General features: G+C 50.2%; 1 protein-coding gene across 1 annotated transcript in view; it reads right to left on the bottom strand.

Annotated features, from left to right (window-relative positions):
* Positions 1–7983: 7983 nt before the first annotated feature.
* Positions 7984–23893, bottom strand: part of LOC144273498 (fer-1-like protein 4) — a 103816-nt gene continuing 87906 nt past the window's right edge. The window contains exons 40-45 of the mRNA XM_077832115.1: positions 17495–17580; positions 16608–16706; positions 15566–15807; positions 12733–13013; positions 10742–10842; positions 7984–8164 (exon numbers count right to left, since the gene is read on the bottom strand). Coding sequence (XP_077688241.1) covers positions 7984–8164; positions 10742–10842; positions 12733–13013; positions 15566–15807; positions 16608–16706; positions 17495–17580 — 990 coding nt within the window. The remainder of the gene's footprint in view (positions 8165–10741; positions 10843–12732; positions 13014–15565; positions 15808–16607; positions 16707–17494; positions 17581–23893) is intronic.

Here is a 23893-nt window from a genome sequence, read left to right as displayed (position 1 = left end):
CTGAAGCTCAGCAGTTTCTCTTTGAAGTCTGGTCCTGATGTTTTCTTGCTGCAGGATGGCTACCTTGAAATCTGCTATTGTGTGTCCAGGGAGGTTGAAGCGTTCTCCTACAGGTTTCTGTATATTGCCATTCCTAATATCTGATTTGTGTCCATTTATCCTTTTATGTAGGGACTGTCCAGTTTGGCCGATGTACATAGCAGAGGGGCATTGCTGGCACATGATGGCGTATACTACATTGGCGGACGTGCAGTTGAATGCACCGGTGACGGTGTGGCTGATCTGGTTAGGTCCTGTGATGGTGTCGCTGGTGTAGATATGTGGGCAGAGTTGGCATCGAGGTTTGTTGCATGGATTGGTTCCTGAGTTAGAGTTACTATGGTACAGTGTGTAGTTGCTGGTGAGAATATGCTTCAGGTTGTCTGTGGGTGAGGACTGGCCTGCCTCGCAAGGCCTGTGAAAGTGAGGGATTGTTGTCCAGGATGGGTTGTAGATCACTGATGATGTGTTGGAGAGGTTTTAGCTGAGGACTGTATGTGATGGCCAGTGGAGTTCTGTTGGTTTCTTTCTTGGGCTTGTCTTGCAGCAGGAGGCTTCTGGGTACATGTCTGGCTCCGTTGATCTGTTTCCTTATTTCCTCGTGTGGGTATCGTAGTTCTGAGAATGCTTGGTGAAGGTGAATGCTTGGAGAATGCTTGGTGAATGTGTAGTTCTGAGAATGCTGGGTAGGGATAGGATACAGAGGGACTAGACAAATTGGAGGATTGGGCCAAAAGAAATCTTATGAGGTTCAACAAGGACAAGTGCAGAGTCCTGCACTTAGGACGGAAGAATCCAATGCACCGCTACAGACTAGGAACCGAATGGCTCAGCAGCAGTTCTGCAGAAAAGGACCTAGGGGTTACAGTGGACAAGAAGTTGGATATGAATCAACAGTGTGCCCTTGTTGCCAAGAAGGCCAATGGCATTTTGGGATGTATAAGTAGGGGCATTGCCAGCAGATCGAGGGACGTGATCGTTCCCCTCTATTCGACATTGGTGAGGCCTCATCTGGAGTACTGTGTCCAGTTTTGGGCCCCACACTACAAGAAGGATGTGGAAAAATTGGAAAGAGTCCAGCAGAGGGCAACAAAAATGATTAGGGGACTGGAACACATGACTTATGAGGAGAGGCTGAGGGAACTGGGGATGTTTAGTCTTCAGAAGAGAAGAATGAGGGGGGATTTGATAGCTGCTTTCAGCTACCTGAAAGGGGGTTCCAAAGAGGATGGCTCTAGACTGTTCTCAGTGGTAGCAGATGACAGAACAAGGAGTAATGGTCTCAAGTTGCAGTGGGGGAGATTTAGGTTGGATATTAGGAAAAACTTTTTCACTAGGAGGGTGGTGAAACACTGGAATGCGTTACCTAGGGAGGTGGTGGAATCTCCTTCCTTAGAAGTTTTTAAGGTCAGGCTTGACAAAGCCCTGGCTGGGATGATTTAGTCGGGGATCGGTCCTGCTTTGAGCAGGGGGTTGGACTAGATGACCTCCTGAGGTCCTTTCCAACCCTGATATTCTATAATTCTAAGATCTTGTAGGTGTTGGTACAGATCCAGACTAACACGGCTACCCCTCTGATGCTAGACACATAGATGAACATAATTTGTTGGAGAAGAGTCAACATGGTTTTTGTAAAGGGAAATCATGCCTCACAAATATACTAGAATTCTTTGAGGGGGGCTAAGAGGGAAGGTCCTCTTGTGGATCGGTAACTGGTTAAAAGATAGGAAACAAAGAGTATGAATAAATGGTCAGTTCTCAGCATGGAGAGAGGTAAATAGTGGTGTCCCCCAGGTTTGTGTACCTGGACCAGCACTGTTCCAACATATTCATAAATGATCTGGAAAAGGGTAAACAGTGAGATGGCAAAAGTAGCAGCTGATACAACTACTCAAAATAGTTAAATCCCAGGCAGACTGAAGAGCCACAAAAGAATCTCTCAAAACTGGGTGACTGGGCAACAAAATGGCAGATGAAATTCAATGTTGATAAATGGAAAGTAATGCACATTGAAAAACATAATCCCAACTGTACATATAAAATGATGGGGTCTAAATTAGCTGTTACCACTCAAGAAAGAGATCTTGGAGTCATTGTGGATAGTTCTCTGAAAATATCCACTCAATGTTTTGCTGTTGTGGAAGCAAAAAAGCAAATAGAATGCTGGGTATCACTAAGAAAGGGATAGATAATAAGACAGAAAATATCATATTGCCTCTATATAAATCCACAGTACGCCCAAATCTTGAATATTGCGTGCAAAAAAGATATATTGGAATTGGAAAAGGTTCAGAAAAGGGCAACAAAAATTATTAGGAGTATGGAATGGCTGCTGTATGAAGAGAGATTAATAAGACTGGGACTTTTCAGCTTGGAAAAGAGACAACTAAGTGGGGATGTGATTGAGGTCTATAAAGTCATGACTGGTGTAGGGAAAGTAAATAAGGAAGTGTTATTTACTCCTTCTCATAACATAAGAACTAGGGGTCACCAAATGAAATTAGTAAGCAGATGGTTTAAAACAAACAAAAAGAAGTATTTCTTCACACAACACACAGTCAACCTATGGAACTCTTTGCCAGAGGATGTTGTGAAGGCCAAGACTATAACAGGATTCAAAAAAGTACTAGATAAGTTCATGGAAGATAGGTCCATCAATGGCTATTAGCTAGGATGGGCAGGGGATGGTGTCCCTAGCCTCTGTTTGCCAGAAGCCAGGAATGAGCGATGGGATGAATCACTTGATGATTACCTGTTCTGTTCATTCCCTCTGGGGCAGCTGGCATTGGCCACTGTCAGAAGACAGGATACTGGGCTAGATGGACTTTTGGTCTGACCCAGTCTGGCCGTTCTTATATTCTTATGATGAAAGAGGAGAGGGCACTCTCAGACTCTCTGCTCCTGGACAGCAGCCCACAAGTGGCGCACAAGCTATCCCACCCCTGGATGTCCCCCACTGTCCCATGCCCACCCAGCTCCCATGGAACCCCCATAATGCCCTTCTAGCACCACTGCTCCCACCCACAACCTCTGCCGCTACAACACTCCACCCAGCCCAAGGGCCCCTACAAAAGCTATCCCATTGCCAAAGCCCCCAGGTTCCTCCAAGACACCTGCCATGCGACCTCCAACACCCGCCTTCCCCACAGGGCTGGCCCACTGCCCTGCATGCTGGGGAGAAGGACTGTGCCATTATGCACCCTGAGCCACACCGCCAGAAACAACAGCCACGTCGAAATCTGCCCCAGGAACGCAGGCCTCTGCGGCCCCACGACCAATGCCCTCCCGCCGGCAGAGTAGCATATAGGGAGGCGCTCTGGCTATGTGCTGGCAATTCCTGGAGGCACCCGCGCACTTACCACTTTGCTCCCCATGGCTGGGCCTGGCCCCTCCTGCAAAGCCCTGTGTCCAGGACAGCAAGCCAGGGGATAAGGCAAGAGGGAGCTCTTGGCAGTGAACACAAAGGCCCTGCCTGAGGCTAGCATTAGCCCAGACACCTGCCTATGACATGAGTGCTTTGAGGCCAGGCCTCAGCTCCGCAGCCAGGAGGGAAGGGCTGAAGTCCCAGCAGGGTGGAGGTGGCTGGGGCAGTGGTGGGCCAAGCCCAGCCGGCACGCTCCACCACCACAGGGCTGAGATTTTTGGACCTATTCCAGGGAGCTTCCACGCAGGCTCCTTCCTCAGCATGCGCGTGCACGTCTGTGTACGTGTGGTGTGCTGGTGTGTGCTCATGCGTGCGTGTACATCTGTGCATGCAGGTGCGTGGTGGGTGTGACGGCTGCACCAAGCCCAAGCTAGTGTGCCGTGAAGTTTTAAACGCCCCCGAGTTAGCCCATGTGTGGGGCTAGGCCCCACATGCTGGCTTGGGAGCCGCCATGGCGGCAGGGTGTGGGGGTGAGACGGGGGCTACGTGGCAGCAGGAGTCCAGGGGCACTTGGCCTGACTCAGCCACAATCTCTCCAGGGGCTCTGGGAAGTGGCCCTCTTTGAGTGGCTGCAGCAGGTCGGAGCCCCACTCTGGGGCGCACAGGCCCTGCTGCCTCCGGCCTGGACTTGTGGCTGCTGTCAGTGCAGGCGCAGGAGTGGGACAGGAAGGGCCCGTGCAGTCTCTCCTAGCCCCTGGGGCTTGTAAGGGGCCTTGCAGCTGAACCCAAGGTGGGTGCTGAGGCTACTGCTGCCGTTACCCTCTCCTGGGGTGGAAGGTAAGAAAGTGCCAGGAAATCCATATGACTGGCCTAGGCCACAGCCCCTGAGGCTTTAGGCTGGGCTGAGCCTGGGGGTCTCACTGAGCAGTGGTAGCTGATGGAAGAGTTTCCCATCAACCTGGCCACGTTTACACCGGGGGTGAGCCTGGTAGAGCTACATCACTCAGGGCGCGCGCTGTCACTCTGCTGATCAGAAGTTTCAGGGCAGACCAGGCCTGCCCGTGTGGCCGCTGCTGCTTTGCACGGGGGCGGGGGGTGCAGCACGCTCCTGTGCACTAGCGGGGAATAGCACACTGCTGTTTCAGACAGAAGCGGATCAAAGCGCACTGGGGAACACTGAGGCTACGTCTACATTTGCAGGTAGGGTGTGACTGGCAGCCTGCACAGACACACTCGCCCTTGCTCTCATCGAGCTAGTGTGCTAAAACCAGCAGTGTAGCCATAGTATCACGGGCAGCGGTGGGTGGCAGCACGGGCCAGTCGCTCCGAGAGCAAACCCGCCTGGACCCCAGGGCATGTGCCTGGCACCGCTAGCCCGTGCGGCCACGGCTCCCCCAGAGACACCGTTCGTAGTGCACTAGCTAGAGCAGAGAGCTCGTGCGTATGTCTGCACAGCAGCAGGGGCCTCCTGGACAGCGAGCGTGCAGCACGCCGGAGCGCCGTCGATTCACACCCCACGCAGCGAGGGGGCTACCCTTAAAATGCTGCAGCTGCGCTGATGGAGCTCTTCCGCGAAGATGCTGCCTATGCCGACGCCAGGGCTTCTCCCACCTGCGTAGGTGCTCCCCTCCCCTCGAGGTGTAGCCAGGGATAATTCGCCTGTCATCCTACCGTGGTCTACAGCAGGTCGGGGCAGTTTAACTGCATTGCTCAGGGGGTTGGATTTTTCACACCCAAGCCATGTAGTTAAACCGACCGAGTGTCCTCACGTGGACCAGGCCTCCCCCACTGTAGAGACGAGCCCTTTCATTTAAGGCATCACTCCAGCACTGGCCACAGGCTTCCAAAGGGAGGAAATGCTGGTGCCCAAACCCGTCCGGCCTGCCAGGTGAGCAATGTTTGGGACATGGGGCAGGGTAGCCAGGTCCTGGCCTGCGAGGGGGAGAATTGTGAGATCACACCTGAGCCAGGTAAGGACAAGAGGCCAAACGCTGGAGGCGGGCACTCAGAGACAGGAAAGGGACTAGAGCCCACAGCTAGCCCCAGAACTATGCCAGCATCCCTTGCCCATCCAGTGCCAGACCTAGGTAAGCTGGGGAGACTGAAACCGGGGAGCACGTCTACGAACACCATGTGTCTGCAGCACGTCTCTGGCTAGGAGTAACTGTCCATTTGTGTTGTTATTATACATCTGGTGGGTTTGTCTAGCCCACCTCTGCTTTTCTATCACTTTACAACCGATCATCGCAGAATGGTAAGGACACAATTTCGTCCTGGAGGTCACAGATTCCATGACTTTAAAAGACTTCTGGGACTTCACCTTCAGCTGTGCCGGCTCGAGCAGCCGGGCTCTGGCTTCACCCCTCCCCCGCCCCGGGGCGGCCGGGCTCTGGCTTCACCCCTCCCCCGCCCCGGGGCAGCCGCGCTCTGGCTTCACCCCTCCCCCCCCCGGGGCGGCCGGGCTCTGGCTTCATCCCCCCGGGACAGTGGAACTCAGGCTGTCAGCCCCCACGGGGTGGGGGTCTCAGGCTGTCAGCCCCCACGGGGTGGGGGTCTCAGGCTGTCAGCCCCCACGGGGTGGGGGTCTCAGGCTGTCAGCCCCCACGGGGTGGGGGTCTCAGGCTGTCAGCCCCCACGGGGTGGGGGTCTCAGGCTGTCAGCCCCCAGGGCAACGGGGCTCAGCTTTCAGCCCCCTGGTGACACGGCTCTGGCTGTCAGCGCCAGCCCTGGGTGGCAGGGCTTGGTGTTTCAGTGTCAGCCCCAGGGCAGGGGAACTCAGGCTGTCAGCCCCCGCTACCCTCGGGCTTCAGCTTCAGCCCACCCCTCCTCCAACCAGACCCTGATTTTGTACATTTTCACCATGACCATTCAATGAATTTTGCTTAATTTTACCATGATAAAATTTTATCCCTACTGACTTGTATCAGTAAAATCAGAGCCCAGAGCACAAAGAATGCAGCAGAGGTGGAAGCTGGTCTGAGGATATTTCTCGATGTTTGATTTACCTCAGTCCGGTGCCACTTTGCACTGTTCATATAAATACCATCCATATAAATATCTACAAATCTGGTGCAAAACACAGCAATACAGGAGTGACTGTTAATCCCCCAGATCAGTTAGCATGAGAGAGAAGGAAGCCCTGGGATGGAGTCTGAACCAGACAAACAAGTCGCCGTTACACTCTCCAGGTATGTCTACACTACAAACGGCCAGCTGCACTGCAGTGTAGACACTTACTACAGCAACGCAAGGCGGGTTTGTTAGTCAACCCGCCCCGTCGCAAGGCGGCAGCAGGGTCAATGGGAGAATTCTTGCATCTACAGTGGGGGTTAGGGCAACCCAAATAGCGCCCAGGAAGTGACATTTTTCATAGCCCTGAGCCAGGTAGCTAGGCTGAGCTAAGTTTGGGTACAGACCAGGCCTCTGAAAGCCAGCTGGGAAACCCTAGCAAATGCTGAGTGGATGAGAAGCACCAGGTAATGGGTCAGATCCTTTGGGGGTTTCTATTCCAGAGGGAGTAAAGGTCTAACACAAGGGTTAAAAAGAGCTTCAAGTCCAGCCTTACTAAATGCAAAGAAGCGTGTTTAACAGCAGTGTGGAGGGCGGGCTGGGGTGCACGCTTGGCTGGGAAACCCCAGCTCACAAGTGGACTCAGACTTTGCCTGTCCCTCACCCCTACCCAAGTCGTGGTGAGGGTCATGAACAGTTTGGCTCCTTCATTCTTTTCCCCTGCTCACTTTGCTGGCCTGCTGCAGCTCCTCTCTAGTTTCTCTACTTGTCACTCTGCTGGTCCCAGCTCTGCCACTGAGGCCTGGTCTACGCTTGACCGCCAGGCTGACATCAGTCAGACACCTCCTGACTGACACAGCTCTAACCTAATGCCCAGCGTCAGCACAGCTGTTGGTCCTATGGCAATGGAAAAACCCCTTCCGCAACATAGTCTCCATAGCGCAGACATGCCCTGACTCTCTGATCTGTACAAAGGGGACAGGAACGCTCCGCCACCTTGTAAAGTGCGCTGCGTTCTCTGGGTGAAAAGCCTCTGCGTTAGGGTGACCAGACAGCAAGTGTCAAAAATCGGGATGGGAGTGGGGGGTAACAGAAAAAGCTCCCAAAATCAGGACTGTCTCTATAAAATCGGGACATCTGGTCACCCTACTCCGCGTTATTACACTGACGCCATGCAGAGAAAGCAGCACCGCTCCTCCCACTCCTGTAAGAGAGGCTCCTCTGCTTAGCGCAAGGGAGGGAGGTACAGAGCTGATATTCGTTGCAAATCTCCCCACAGCCAACCCCAGCTGGGACAGATTCCTCCCAACTAATGAAAACCAAACATTTTACCCAAATCATTATCGCTCTGCTCCACAGAGCTATAATCACAGTGTATCACAAGTTCTAAGTGTGAAATACAACTACCCAGAAAGGGCAGCTTCTCCACTCCTCTTCCTCCCGATGCAGCATTTACAAAGAGTCCCAGCACCTTCAGCCACTGGCAACCTGTCCTTAAAATATTTGGTATAAAATGTCAATTTCTGGAGCAACAGCCATGGTCCTCTGGGGAGACCAGTCTCTGACCGCACTTATCCGTTGATGATCTTCTGGCTGATGTACCCAGGCATTGTGTAGAGTAAAAGGACCAGGAAGATAGTCACTACAGCAATAATGACCAAAGCAATGATGTACTTCTTGTACCGCTTCCAGATGAAAAAGATGAAGGTTTTCATGGGATTCACAAACCAGTTGAAGGATGTTTTTGGACGGCTAGAACAGAGAATGGAAAAGGCCGTTGAGCTCAGACAAAGCAAAGCAAAGCAAAGCTCCCCCCAGTCCAATTCAGTGCCCTGGAAATCTACAGCGTACCATTAGCTGCTGCTACTCATGGGCTGCGAATAACCAGGTATCAGATCAGTGCAGATCAGCCTGTATCCCTGAGCCCCCAAACTCAAATGGATGCCTGTGCCTACAATGTATTCTTTCAAAACAGGACCCCATTCCCTGCATCCACTTCACTGCCAGCACAATCTGGGGGCTTCGTAGGATTCTTGCACAGACATTAGACCGGGGTAGTTAATAGGCAGACTGTGGGCTAAATCCAGACTGCCAGGCACTTCTGAACAGACCACAAAATCTTTGTATTTACTTATTGTTATCGGTATTCTTATTTTTGTATTATTTTCTCTGGAGCCTGGACCCTGCACTAGACCAGGGTTCTGCAAGGCACCCACGCTGCAGATGACAAATAGGCTCTCCCGGGGGGAGGGAGGGACTTTTCATCCTCCCCCCCACCCCCTTTTCATCTTCTGATGGATGCAGAGCACACACCGGCGGGGCCTGCAGGATGACTGCACTGGCAGCTGAGCCACCAGAGCAGCTAACTAAGGCCTCGTTAGTAAGGCTGGTCTCCATTTTTGCACCAATTTAACTAGCTCACTAAAACCAATGTAGTTACATCAGTGTACCCTCCTAGTGCAGACGCAACTACAGTGATACACAAGCCCTATGGCTTGTTTCAGTAAATATCTCAGAACAGCTGTGCTCCAGGGACTCCACCTGCAGCCTCAGCCAGGATGGCTCCGCCCCAGGGACTCAGCCCACACCCTCAGTGGAGATGGCTTCACTGTCTACAGCCTGAGCCCCGGAGTCCCCAACAGTCCCTGGATTCTGATCTTGGTTCCATTAAGTCTGAAAGCTCCTCCCTTTTCCCTCAGGGCCTGTGTGCAGCCGCAGGCAGACCCAAGCTGAGAGCAGGCATGGTATCAAACCCCAGCCTGAAATTCCAGTGCCTCTCTGCCTGGCACATGCACGTGGCACAAGTTGGCAGGGCCTGCTGAAATCCATCCTAGAATACTCAAGGAGCTGACTGAGGAGATTTCTGAGCCATGAGGAATTCTCTTCAAAAAGTCATGGTAGACGGGAGAGATTCCAGAGGGCTGGAAGAGGGCAAATATAGTGCCCATCTATAAAAAGGGGAATAAGGATAACCCGGGGAAATTATAGACCAGTCAGCTGAACTTCTGTACCCAAAAAGATAAAGGAGCAAATAATTAAGCAATCAATTAGCGAACACCTAGAAGATAAGGTGATAAGTAAAAGCATGGAATTGTCAAGAACCAATCAGGTCAAACCAACCTGATAGCTTTCTTTGAAAAGCTAACAAGCCTTGTGGATGGGGGGAATCGGTAGATGTGGTATATCTTGACCTTAGTAAAGCTTTTGATACTATCTCACATGACCTTCTCATAAACAATTTAGGGAAATACAACCTAGATGGAGCTACTATAAGGTGGGTGCAAAACTGGTTGGAAAACTGTTAGCAGAAAGCAGTTATCAGTGGTTCACAGTCATGCTGAAAGGGCATAATGAGTGGGGTCCCACAGGGATCAGTTCTGGGTCCGGTTCTGTTCAATATCTTCATCAATGATTTAGATAATGGCATAGAGAGTACACTTATAAAGTTTGCAGACAATACCAAGCTGGGAGAGGTTGCAAGGGCTTTGGAGGATAGGATTAAAATTCAAAATGATCTGGACAGACTGGAGAAATCGTCTGAATAGGATGAAATTCAATAAGAACAAATGCAAAGTACTCTACTTAAGAAGGAACAGTCAATTGTACACATACAAAATGGAAAATGACTGCCTAGGAAGGAGTACTGCAGAAAGGGATCTGGGGATCATAGTGGATCACAAGCTAAATATAAATCAACAGTGTAGGACTGTTGCAAAAAAAGCAAACCTCATTCTGGGATGTATTAGCAGGAGTGTTGTAAGCAAGACATGAGAAGTAATTCTTCTGCTCTACTTCACACTGATTAGGCCTCAACTGGAGTATTGTGTCCAGTTCTGGGCACCACATTTTAGGAAAGATGGGAACAAATTGGAGAAAGTCCAGAGGAGAGCAACAAAAATGATTAAAGGTCTAGGGAACATGCCCTGTGAAGGGAGTTTGAAAGAATTGGATTTGTGTAGTCTGGAGATGAGACAACCGAGGGGACACATGATAACAGTTTTCCTTTACATAAATGGTTGTTACAAGGAGGAGGGAGAAAAATTGTTCTTCTTAACCTCTAAGGACAGGACAAGAAGCAATGGGCTTAAATTGCAGCAAGGGTTGTTTGGGTTGGACATTAGGAAAAACTTCCAGGGTGGTTAAGCACTGAAATAAATTGCCCAGAAAGGTTGTGGAATCTCCATCATTGGAGCTGTTTACGAGCAGGTTAGACAAACACCTGGCAGGATTGGTCTAGATAATACTTAGTCCTGCCACGAGTGCAAGAGACTGGACTAGACGACCTCTCGAGGTTCCCTCCACTCCTGTGATTCTATGATTGATACTCACTTGGGCTTCTCCAGGGGTTCAGGCTCTTTTCGGCCCAGACCAACAGGGCTCTTCTCGGCCTCCTCCGCAGTCAATAGCTGGAACTCAGCTTCCACTTTACCCTGCAGAGAAATACACTTGAGACACACTCACGTCTTCAGGACGAGCCAGGCTGATACTGTCTTGTCTAGAGTTGCAGGGCCAGGTTTTCAACAGTCGCTCAGTGGGAGTCAGGCACCAAACCTGCTCAGGCACTTTGAAAATCTGTGTCTATAGGCACCTAAATACCTTTGAAAATCTGCCCCTCGGGGCCTTTCTGGCCTCTGTGTCCCACTCTCCTGCATGGAGTGCCCTCCGGAGCCTCTCACAACACTCCCAATACTCACTTCTCGCCAGCACCACCAGGAGCAAGTCAAGGAAGCATCCAGACACCAGAGCCCTGGCAGGCTGCCCTGCCCATGGAGCCACCTCCTCGAGGCTCATCTCCTAGGGCAGGAGCTGCCCAGCGCAGGGCTCTGTGCACTGCGCCTGTCATGGGGGGTCGGTGTGTCGAGCAGTGCCGCCCCGTTTGCCCAGTGCGGGTTGATACCCCCTGTCACAGTGCCGTTCCTGGTGCTTTAGACATATCCTCCTGAGCATAGACTCCATAGGACCGGTGAATGACCACTCGAGACAAGTGCTCGGCACAATGACTGCCCTCTACAGAGATCAGGCACAAAAGGCCTCCCTCTTCCACTTGCCCAGTGAGAGAAGCCAGAGCCGTTGTCCAGCAGCCCACCGGGAGTGAACACGACCTTCCTCCTGGCACACTGAACCCAGCCTGCACTCCACCGCGCAGCCGGGTCCCACCGGGACAGCGCTAGGTGCTGCTGCGTGGAGTTGTGAACACAGGCGCATTGCTGCCATGCTTCCTCAGCTCCTGGCACCTGGCTGGTTTGTGCAGCGAGCGGGGGAACCTGGTGCAGGCATATCAGCAGCATGCCAGGCTGCAGCCCCCTCCCCCTCCCCCTGCTGAGATCCTGGCTGCACCTCTCCCCACACCTGCTGATTTTCACATGCCCTGTCCACGGCCCCTCAGAGTCCCAGGACCTCCTGGCTATCCTCTCCCTTGCTGGGAAACTCCAACTAGTCATTGCCAAGGTCAGGGGCCATTTCAGCTCCTAGCCCCACATCCCCGGCTACCAAATATTCCTGCCCTTGGGGGAAGCATCCTCAGTCAAACCACAGGAGACTGCTCAGGGCCTTCGGGGGAAATGTTTGCCAAGTCTAGGATCAGGCTTGACAAAGCCCTGGCTGGGATGATTTAGTTGGGGTTGGTCCTGCTATGAGCAGGGGGTTGGACTAGATGACCTCCTGAGGTCCCTCCCAACCCTGATATTCTAGGATTCTATGATCACATCTCACCGCTATGGCTGATTCAGTAACTGCCAGTGCTAGGCTCTGTCTGAGTCCCAGGGGGACCCTGGGGCAGCCAACCCCATGCCCTCTCCTGTGCTTGTTGACAGGAATCACAGACTAGGCAGGGAAGGGTGAAACATCTGTGAGATCCAGGCAGCTGGAGCTCACTGGGGAACCAGGCCTGACTTCTTGCTAACCCAGGCAGGAAGCTGGAACCAGCCCGGGGAGGAGGCTGCCCTGTGCCCAGGAAAAGGGGACTCAGAGAAGCAGCTGCACCCCCACCAATGACAATGCCTTCACACCAGCCCTCCTCCTCTCGTCTGCACAGCAGGAAAAACCTCCCATAGACCCTGCTGCCCCCAGCAGGCTGCTCAGCTAAGCAAACAAGCTGTGAACAGTGCTGAGCTGGAGGCTGAGAGCACTGAGCTACGAGGCTCTCTGCCATGCCCACCAGTCCTGGGGCATGCAGCCCCACGCCCACTACAAAGCTTTTGCAGTTAGCCATGGCCCAGTCCATGCCAGCTGCAGGCCTCACACTCCCCACAACTCAGGCAGGCAGGTACTGAGCACTGCCTCACAGCACAGGGGCTCTGCCCCTCTCTCCTGCTCCTTACCGTCAGGAGGTACTTGTTCCCACTGGGGTCTGCAAACTCAATGTCTTCTGGCTTCATCGACCTCCTCTTCTTCTTCTTCTTCTTCTTCTCCTTGGCCTCTCGCTCCTCTCGCTCCTCATCTTCCTGGTCTTTCAGTTTGATGAAGGGCCACCAGCCCCTCATCCGCTTGTTCCGGAAGATGGAGAAACGGGGGGTGGCCTTTTCCTTGGCCATCTTAATGGTGCACTGCTCAGAACTCTTGGCTCCCCGCACCATGTCGTTCAGCTTCAGTTCAATGGACCCTTCAAAGACAGGCAGGAAGTGAGAACCTCAGGGGTGGATCATTTGTGTCAATGCAAGTAACACATTAGGGCCAGCATCAACATGCTGCTTGGCCTGCACCCATCCCAGTCCCCAGAGAATCAGTAACACTCCCACCAGAGGCAGTGATTTCCGTTTGTAGCTCTCAAAGCAAAGGTCCATCAACAGTGTTATCCTCACTTTAGGGATGGGGAAACTGAGGGTCGGAGGGAGAGGAAGTGACTTGCCTCACATGCTGAGTTGGTGGCACAACCTGGAACAGAAACCAGATCTGCTGAGTCCCACTCTTCCGGCCTAGCCATTTGACCACACTGTCTCCTATACAGAGTCACACCTGAGCTCTGCCACACTGTGCCTCTCATCAGTACCTCTAGGTCTAAATCTACCTTCTTCTCATGCCCCAGCTTGTCCCTCATGTTCTGTACAGAATGATAAAATCTTGACACTGGGGTGGGAGAACGCTTTGTTTAGGCTACAGCCAGGATGCCAGCACCATCGCCAGCTCCCTCCTGTTCTCTTTCCCTCATTTTGTGTCTTTGTCACAAATGTAAGCAGCTCATGTCCCAGAAATACCACGATGTTCTGGGTCTAATGTTCTCTTCTTGCCATCAGTAGATGGCACTGCTGAGCAGGTTTCAGAGGGGTAGCCATGTTAGTCTGTATCAGCAAAAAGAAGGAGGAGTTCTTGTGGCACCTTAGAGACTAACAAATTTATTTGGGCGTAAAGCTTTCATGAAAGCTTTTTGAAAGCTTATGCCCAAATAAATTTGTGGTGCCACAAGTACTTCTCGTTCTTTTTACTGCTGAGCAGGTTTGCTTTATATGCCTTTCCATGCCAATGAAGCCTTTTGAATTGATTGGCAATGGGTTAATGAATAAAAGGAGCTTTTGTCGTGGTTAAAGGTGTTGCCTAGAGCTGGACGAAATGCAGGATTTCCAGCTCACAGGAAATTTCATTTTTAGAAATTTGGTTTTGTTCCAAATCATAACGAATCTAAATTTTTTGAAATTTCCTGAAAACCAGAAATCCTGAATAAAAATTATTTCGGAAACATTGACGCATGCTGTTTCCCACACACAACCAGCTCCTGGGACTCTGACAGCAGCTGAATAAAACTGACATTCTTGAAAAGACATGGTGGGGGAGGTAATATCTTTTATTGGACCAACTTCAGCTGGTGAAAGAGACAAGCTTGTCTCTCTGATATCCTGGGACCACCACTGCTACAGCAATATTGCAAATGCCATTCTTGTCAGTTTCACTGCTGCTGTGAACAGAACCTCTATGTCAGTTTCAGCCAGCAGCTCTCAGGGCCTGCAGCTCTGGGGCATCCTCACCATGGGGACAAGACACCCTGGCTCTGGGCTCCTGGCTCTGCAGCAGGAGCCTGGAAGCCCTGCTTGGCTGTGTGCCCTGGAGCCCTAGACTCTGGAAGACTGGGGTCTCCTGAGCACAGGGCAGCCTATACGGTGGGGCTGTCTCAGAGCTGTGGCCCCATGAACTCTGGGCTCATTTGCAGCCTGGTAAGGTGGCAGCTTTCCCAGAGAACACATTGAAAATGGCTAAATCTGAGATGCATCCAAGAAACGCTTCAGGTTCAATGAATTGGCATTTTCAAACAAAACTGTTTCAGCAGAAAATTGCCAACCTTCTGTATTATTATGCTTGCAGTATAGCACATCCATATGCTTCTGTTCCCCTCAGAGGGCCTAGTGTTTAGTGCCAAGGTTCAAAGTTTGGATAACTTAAGCATAATGGAAGTGGGGAGCATTTGCTGCACAGTCTGAGAATGAAAGAAACATCCTGAAAGGAGAGAAGACTTGTCAGCAGTCTGTCCCTGGTATTTCTAAGGCACCTGCCACCATGCCATCTAAAAAGAAAAGGAGGACTTGTGGCACCTTAGAGACTAACCAATTTATTTGAGCATGAGCTTTCGTGAGCTACAGCTCACTTCATCGGATGCATCTAAGTGGTGCCATCTAAGTGCCATCAGCATCACCAGCCACCACCTCTAGCTGAAGGCTTCCCCCTTCAATCAAAGGCCCTGGTTCAGGCTGACCCTTGGACACAACAGTATTTCAAAAGCCGCATGAGGGCTCCAAGTCCCTGGACAGGGGGAGCTCAGAGGCAGCGGGAAGATGGCTAGGCAAGAGCCAGAGAGAAGGTGAAGGTCACTATGCAGAGCCCCATTGGGGTCAGCTTTGGAAGAAGCTGCTCACTCGCCCCCCGTTCCACGGTTAGGGGGAACAGTACTGCACAGTGCAGAGATGGGTCAGAAGATGAATAACTGGTCTGAATGAGAGAGTTTAATCCCAATGCCAGGAGTCAACTGGAATCTGGTAGGACCCTGGTGCTGTAAACAGAAGTTCTACCAGTGGGCCAGGAGGGAGCCTGCAAACGCAAAAGAGGGTAAATGAGCTCCCTTCTTGACTGGGAGCCATTTCCTGCAAAGCTCAGGGCAGGCGGTCTGGGCAGGCGCAGAAGGCGAGGCACAGAGAAACAGCCCCTTCTCTCAGCAGGAAGATACTGTACCTAGAAAGTCATTTGCTGAAATCCTGTCATAATCCCAGACCTGAAGGACCAGGACAGCTGGTTCCCTGAACTCAGATTCCTCCAGGGAGAAGATGGAGTCCTTCTTCTTATAGGAGATCTCCTTCTCAGTTGGGAGGTAGTTGAAGTGGAACACAAACCTCCAGTTGAAGTTGCCTTCCCCAGTCAGGGAGTTAAAGTGAACGTCTGTTTCTTGTTTCTCATGGTCCAGACCTTTGATCCAGCTGCAGAAGAAGCTCAATTAACATCAGTTGTCATGTTAAAGCAGCCCCAAGTGCAGCATCACTAAGCCACAGGGTGGTGGAACAAGGGTCCCAGGCCAAGGGGTAGCGTTCAGTCACTGCTCGACAGCACCTCACAGCAACAAACTCTTATTCAGAATAATAATGGGCTTAGCCAACGAGGCTCAACTGATTCGAATGGCAGACAGGAGCATGTCAGGGGTGCAAGGTCTATGCTGGGCCACAACCATTATGAGGGCTCTAAAGGGGCCTCTCTCCAACCTCTCTTTTTTGGGGGTGCAAACCCCACCATTTAGATGGTCCAGTATCTGATTATGGGGACAAATTAGGCACTTGGTTTTCTAAATAATAGGAACTGAGCCCACAACTAGGCTCAGTTTTTTTTGCTGATGCAAAAAATGCGGGAAGGAATGGCACGCTTTGGTAAGCTGGTCCAAGATGTGTAGAATCTGCATACCACGTAAAGGGGAGACAGTGCCTTGGTCGGCTCAGAGAGCTGAGGGGTCATAGGGATGAGGACTGACATGTTCTGAAGAACAAGTGTGGGTTGGTATCAGGGCCAAGGCCTTTATGGGTAGACTAAATCGACAGTGAGTTAGTCTCCCCCAGGAGGTGGAGCCCCATGGCTGGTGAAATACGAGGAGAGGCTGGTGATGTCTGTGGGACTCAGGCAGTAGGGAGTGCTGCACAGTATCCAGGCAGGGTCAGACTGGACAGGCCAGCTAGTCGTTCTCTGGCCCTCCGGCTGTCTCTGTCATTCAATTCCCCATCAACTTGGGCACCTTTTCACGTAGATGTCGCTGGAGGTTTCTCCTGTTATTGGATTAACGTCATCAAGAACCACGTCGTCTGTGTTCCAGATGATGACGCGTAGCTCGTAACTACCAGAAGGGAAAGCCAAGGGCAGGTTAGAAAAGCACATTCCAGCTCAGTGTTTGTCAGGGCCAGGCGAAACTACCCCCCTGGGACAATGGCCTACAGCAGCACCCACTCAGCCCGGCTACCCAGCCTAGTGCTGTGCTTGTGCCCTCTGCAGCTCAGGCCAGGGCCCAGGACACCTCGTGGAAGGCCCCTGTCATGTCACACTGGCCCAGTTTTGCAGACTCTAGGACAAAGAAGTGTCTGAACCAAAGCACATCTCCAGCGTCCTGGAATCTGCCCAGCACGTGTCCGGCAGAAACAGCAGCAAGAAGAAAAGTCATGGCCCAGCCTTGGGTTTTTGAGGCACCAGCGCTGAGCTGTGCACGGACGGTGGTACTGCTTCAGCTCGGACACTGCTGTCTGGGGTTTGGTCTCTGCCGGGAGCAGGCGTAAACCTAGGGGACACCTCTCCTCCCAGCCATGTCTGTGTGAGAGGCAGGAGCAGCTTTCCCTCCCCTCAGCCACACGGCATGCGGGGACAGAGGGAGTCCCTCGGGAGAGCAGGATGAGGTGAGGCCTGCAGCCCCCCTGCACCAGCACAGAGAGGAAGCCATGGAGATGTGCCAGGGTCCCAGAGCTGAAGCAGTGTGAGCCTCCCAGGCTGACAGATCAGTTAGACTGCCCTTCTCACCCAGCCACACCCTTCATGGGTACAGACTGCATGGGAGTCATGCAGAGCAGGACCCCAGGCTGCGGTATAAACACTGGGTTTGAAATGACTCTGTCCCCATCTCCTACAGGCCTATACCTGATTGGCAGCCGTGGCTTGATATTGACAGGGGGAGGTGCTGGGACATCATTTGGAAACATGTCAATCCACATGTGGAGGGAGCCCTGCAGAAAGGAAAGGGCTGAGCTGTTTCAAAGGATTCATCAAGGCTGAATTCACAAACAGATTTACTCTCCCACTCCCTAACCTCCAGAGAATCCTCTTCCCAACACCACTGACCCTTCCTCACACTTCTGGGTCACAGCAATCCTCAAGGCAAGCCCGTCAGGACACAGAGAGCACCTGCCATCGCTGGGAACCGCCTGCCCACATTGTAGAAGTTGCTTGTATTTAAAATGTTTCCTTATGGCAGGGGCGGGGGGTGGGGGGGGGGAGTATTTTAAGAAATAATGTCTGCTCAGGACGGTGTTACCATGAGGTTCACCAGTGTCCTTACAAAATGGTTGAATACAAGTTATTTATTATGTAAAACTGAAATAGAACATTTCTCTTCTATCTCACAATAGCATCACTTCACTGGATGTTTTATACTTGTCAGTGGCAACCTTAATTTGCTCTCTACTAAAACATCTCACCCCCCTCCCCAGCTTGGCTTCCCATCAGTCTGATATTGATCCTGGACAAGATTATGAAACGGTTGATATGGGACTTGATTCATAAAGAATTAAAGGAGAGTAATATAATCAATCAGCATGGGTTTATGGAAAACAGACCCTGCCAAACTAACTTGATATCTTTTTCTTATGAGATTACAAGTTTGGTTGATAAATGTAATAGTGATGGCATAACATACATGGCCTTCTGTAAGGCGCTTGACTTGGTACTGCATGACATTTTGATTAAACTAGAATGATATAAAATTAACATGGCACACATTAAATGGATTAAAAGCTGGCTAACTGATAGGTCTCAAAATACAATTGTAAATGGGGAATCATCATTGAGTGGGTGTGTTTGTAGCAGGGTCCCACAGAAATCTGTTCCTGGCCCTATGTTAGTTAACATTTTTCTCAATGACCTGGAAGAAAACATAAAATCATCACAGATAAAGTTTGCAGATGACACAAAACATTGGGGGAGTGATAAATGGTGAAGAGGGCAGGTCACTGATACAGAGTATTCTGGATTGCTTGGCAAACTGGGCACAAGCAAACAATATCATAAAACCATGGGTTAGAAGGGCCCGCAAGGGTCATCTAGTCTAACCCCCTGCCAAGATGCAGGACTTGTTGTGTCTAAACCATCCAAGACAGATGCTCTCCAGCCTCCTTTTGAAAACCTCCAGTGAAGGAGCTTCCATGACCTCCCTAGACATCTGTTCCATTGTCGTCTGTTCTTACAGATAGGAAGTTTTTCCTGAGATTTAATCTAATATGAGTTTTAACAGGGCTAATTGTAAATGTATACATCTGGGAACAAAGACGGTCAGCCATACTTACAGGATGGGGGGCTCTATCCTGGGAAGCAGTGACACTGAAAAAAATTTGGGAATCGTGGTGGACAATCAGCTGAACAAGAGCTCCCATTGTGGTGTTGTGACCAAAAGAGCTGATGTGATCCTGGGATGTATAAACTGGGGAATCACCAGTAGCAATAGGGAGGTTATTTTACCTCTGTGTTTGGCACAGATGTGAACGCTACTGGAATTGGGTCCAATTCTGGTGCTCACAATTCAAGAAGAATGTTGATAAATTGGAGAAAGTTCAAAGAAAGCCACAAGAAAGATTAAAGGATTAGAAACCTGCCTGATCATGAGAGACTCAGGTCAATCTATTTAGCTTAACAAAGAGAAGGTTAAGGTAAGGGTTTGATTAGTCTATAAGCACCACCATGGGGACCAAATATTTAATAATGGGCTCTCAACCTAGCAGAGAAAGGTCTAAGAGAAAGGTCTAACATGATCCAATGGAAAGCTAGACAAATTCAGACTGGAAATAAGGTGAACATTTTTAAATAGTGAGTGAGTAACTATTGGACCAATTTACAAAGGGTCATGGTGGATTCTCCATCACTGACAATTTTGAAATCAATTGGCTGTTTTTCTCAAAGCCCTGCACTAGGAATTATTGTGGGGACATTCTCTGGCCTGTGCTGAACAGGAGATCAGATGAGATGATCACTGTGAATTTACATAGGATCTCAAAGTGCGGTACCAAGGACATCAGTATCATTAGCCCCATTTTACAGATGGGAAACTAAGGCCCAGGGAGGCGACGTGATTTGCCCAAGATCACCCATAAGACCAGAAGCAGGAAAAGAACTCTGGTTTGCTGAGTTCCAGGCCAGTGTTCTAGCCACTAGGCCACCCTGCCTCCTGCGATAGCCAGCTAGCCATTTGGCATCTATATACACCAATGCAGTTCTGTAGCATCAGCAAGTGAGGTGCTGCCTTTGAAAGACTGGCCTTGCTCAATACGATAAGGCTCTCCATTGTACAGCTCATCCAGAGCTGAGCGCCCCAGCCACACACCTGTGTATTGAATCCGTCCTGGCTAAGGACGAGGGCTACCTGCTGAGTCACCACAACCACTTCCTCCTCGCTGCAGGGCTCTCACCCAAGTTCTGCACAGATCCAGCCAGCCTGCGAGATCCAGGAGCCTAGCTGCAGAACGTCGGTGTGGTCTCATCCATGCCGTACAGAGAGACCCTCAGCTCCCTGTTGTGGGATGTGATGCTGTAGCTTTGGCTACGCTGCCAGCGTGTTGCGGTCCATTATCAGGCCCGGTTCTCGCCATGTTACTGGTGATGTCCGTAGCCGTACTCACCAGGCGTTTGGGGGAGAGCTGGAGAGCTGGGAGCGTGCCCCGGACAGCATCTCAGCAGCACACAGCACATCATTAATGCCTGGTGTTGCCCTTTGTGCTTCACCTCCCCCGGCTGCCCCTGTTGAAGGTACGATTTCTGCTGCCCTGTCTCGTTTCCTGCAGCCGGCATTACCCTGAGTGCTCCTCTGGGAGCACGAGGGACCAGCCGGGGTGCAGGCTCCCTAGAGTCTCAGCTGTCATTTCCAAACAGTCAGTCTCCAGCTGTTCAGAGTGCGAAGAATGCCTCCACCAGGTGATGTGAGTGACACGGGGTGGGGGCGCTCCATCTGCCGAGAACCTGACAGAACAGTTCTGAGGGGCGAATGGCCTGGCTCATTTCAGTGGGTGCTAACTCAGATGCCAATTCACTCCGCTCTAGTTGTGGTGGATTCTCCATCACTGGCAACGTTTAAATGAAGAGCGGATGTTTTTCTAAAATATCTGCTCTAGTTCAAACACAGGGAGATCCTACGGTCTCAGTTATACTGGGGGTCACTTCTGCACTTAGAATCAATTCATCTAACTCAGGGGCGGGCAAACTTTTTGGCCTGAGGGCCACATCGGGTTTCCAAAATTGTAGGGAGGGCCGGTTAGGGGAGGCTGTCTCCCCAAACAGCCAGGCATGGCCCGGCCCCCGCCTCCTATCTGACCCCCCTGCTTCTCACCCGCTGACAGCTCCCCCGGGACTCCTGCCCCATCCACCACTCCCTACTCCCTGTCCCCTGACCAACCCCAGACCCTCCACCCCTGACCGCCCCCTCTCACCCCATCCAACCCCCGCCCTCATTCCTGACTTCCCCCCCCGGGACTTCTGACCACCCTGACCCCTATCCACATCCCTGACCACACCCTCAAACTCCCCTGCTCTCTATCCAACCCCCCGTTCCCCCTTACCGCGCTGCCGGGATCACCAGTGGCTGGCAGCACTACAGCCGTGCCGCCCAGGGCACCGGGTCAGGCCGCAGCTCTGCAACTGCGCTGCCCGGCCCCCCAGAGCATTGCGCCGGCAGCATGGGGCTCTGAGGCTGTGGGGGAGGGGGAACAGCATGGGAGGGGCTGGGGGCTAGCTTCCCAGGTCAGGAGCTCAAGGCGCAGGCAGGTGGGTCCTGCGGGCCGGATGTGGCCCGCGGGCCGTAGTTTGCCCACTTCTGATCTAACTAGATGTGTGCATGCCCACAGCCCTGACATATGGCAGTGACTACATGTACAGAGGAGATTCACTGCCTCTCACGCTCTTTCTTCTTCTTTGCTATAAAGATCTCCCAACACTTTTGCAAAGCAGGGCGATAACCTGGAATCCTGGACAAGTTCCCTTTGGGGCAATTATGTTTTGTTTTGTTTTCTATCAGCAGATCTGAACAATGTGCATCCAAGAGTTTTAAAAGAAGTGGCTCAACTTCTGGACAGATGATATTGGGGATGTTCCAGAGAACAGGAAGAAAGCTGATGTTGGGCCAATATTTAAAGAAGTCAAACCGGGTGGCCTAGATTAGCCTGATATTAGCCCTGGGCAAAATCATGGGACTGCTGACACCAGGAACTAAAGGATAGTTATGTACTTAGCACCACGCACCGCATTTGTCGGTGGTGTATTTTTTTTAAATAGGACTAGTCAAATTAACGTGATATCTTGGCAAACCTGATTCTAGATTGTTATCCATTATCTAAGGGGAAACATACAATTGTTACTTATGCAGTGGGACGATGACACAAACACTGGTGGAGCGGTACGCAGAGAAGAGGGCAGGTCACTGATACAGACCAGTCTGGGGCGGTTGGTCAGCAGGCTTCAAACAAATAGCAAGCATTTTAATTAGGGCTATTGATTAATCGCAGTTAACTCATGCAATTAACTCAAACAAATTAATTACAATCTAAAAAAATTAATCACAATTAATCAGTTTTAATCCATAGAATACCCTATTGAAATTTATTAAATATTTTGGATGTTTTTCTATCTTTTCATATATATTGTATTCTGTGTTGTAACTGAAATCAAAATGCATATTATTTTTTATTACAAATATTTGCCCTGTAAAAATGAAACAAAATAAATAGTATTTTCAGTTCACCTCATACAGTACTGTAGGGTTATCTCTTTGACGTGAAAGAGCAATTTACAAATGTAGATTTCTTTTTTTGTAACATAACTGCACTCAAAAGCAAAACAATGTAAAACTTCAGAGCCTACAAGTCCACTCAGTCCTACTTCTTGTTCAGCCAATAGCTCAGACAAACAAATTTGTTTACGTTTACAGGGGATAATGCTGCCCTCTTCTTATTTACAGTGTCACCAGAAAGCGAGAACAGGCATTTGCATGGCACTTTTGTAGCCGGCATTGCAAGGTATTTACGTGCCAGATATGCTAAACATTCGTATGCCCCTTCATGCTTCGCCCACCATTCCAGAGGACATGCTTCTATATGGATGACACTTGTTTAAAAAATAATGCGTTAATTAAATTTGTGACTGAACTCCTTGGGGGAGAATTATATGTCCCCTTCTCTGCTTTACCAGCATTCTGCCATATATTTCATCTTACAGCATTCTCGGATGATGACCCAGCGCATGCTGTTAATTTTAAGAACACTTTCACTGCAGATTTCACAAAATGCAAAGAAGGTACCAATGTGAGATTTCTAAAGATAGCTACAGCACTTGACCCTAGGTTTAAGAATCTGAAGTGCCTCCCAAAATCTGAGAGGGACAAGGTATGGAGCATGCTTTCAGAAGTCTTAAAAGAACAACACTCCGATGTGGAAACTACAGAATCCAAACCACCAAAAAAGAAAATCAGCCTTCTGCTGGTGGCATCTGACTCAGATAATGAAAATGAACATGCGTTGGTCTGCACTGCTTTGCACTGTTATTGAGCAGAACCCGTCATCAGCATGGACGCATGTCCGCTGGAATGGTGGTTGAAGCATGAAGGGACATATGAATCTTTAGTGCATCTGGAACATAAATATCTTGCAACACCGGCTACCACAGTGCCATGAGAACACCTGTTCTCACTTTCAGGTGACATTGTAAACAAGAAGCGGGCAGCATTATCTCCTGCAAATGTAAACAAACTTGGTTGTCTGAGCAACTGGCTGAACAAGAAGTAGGACTGAGTGGACTTGTCGACTCTGTTTTATTTTTGAATGCAGGTTTTTTGTTCATATTTCTACATTTGTAAGTTCAACTTTCATGATAAAGAGATTGCACTACAGTACTTGTGTTAGGTGAATTGAAAAATACGTCTTGTTTTTTTACAGTGCAAATATTTGTAATCAAAAATAAATATAAAGTGAGCACTGTACACTTTGCATTCTATGTTGTTATTGAAATCAATATATTTGAAAATGTAGAAAATATTTAAATAAATGGTATCCTATTGTTGTTTAACAGTGTGATTAATCATGTGATTAATTGCAATTAATTTTTTTTAATCACTTGACCTAATTTTAATACAACCAATATAAGGTCCTTCATCGAGGAACAAAGAATGCAGGCCACACTAACAAGATAAGGGACGGTATCCTGGAAAACAGAGACTGAGAGAGACTGAAGAGGTCCTTACAGATAACCAACTGAACAGGAGCTCACTGTGCAATGATGTGGCTAAGA

The sequence above is a fragment of the Eretmochelys imbricata genome, chromosome 13 (genome assembly GCF_965152235.1).
Source record: "Eretmochelys imbricata isolate rEreImb1 chromosome 13, rEreImb1.hap1, whole genome shotgun sequence".
NCBI lineage: Eukaryota > Metazoa > Chordata > Testudines > Cheloniidae > Eretmochelys > Eretmochelys imbricata.
The sequence above is the reverse complement of the archived record's forward strand: the minus strand, read 5'-3'. Positions and strand labels throughout refer to the sequence as shown.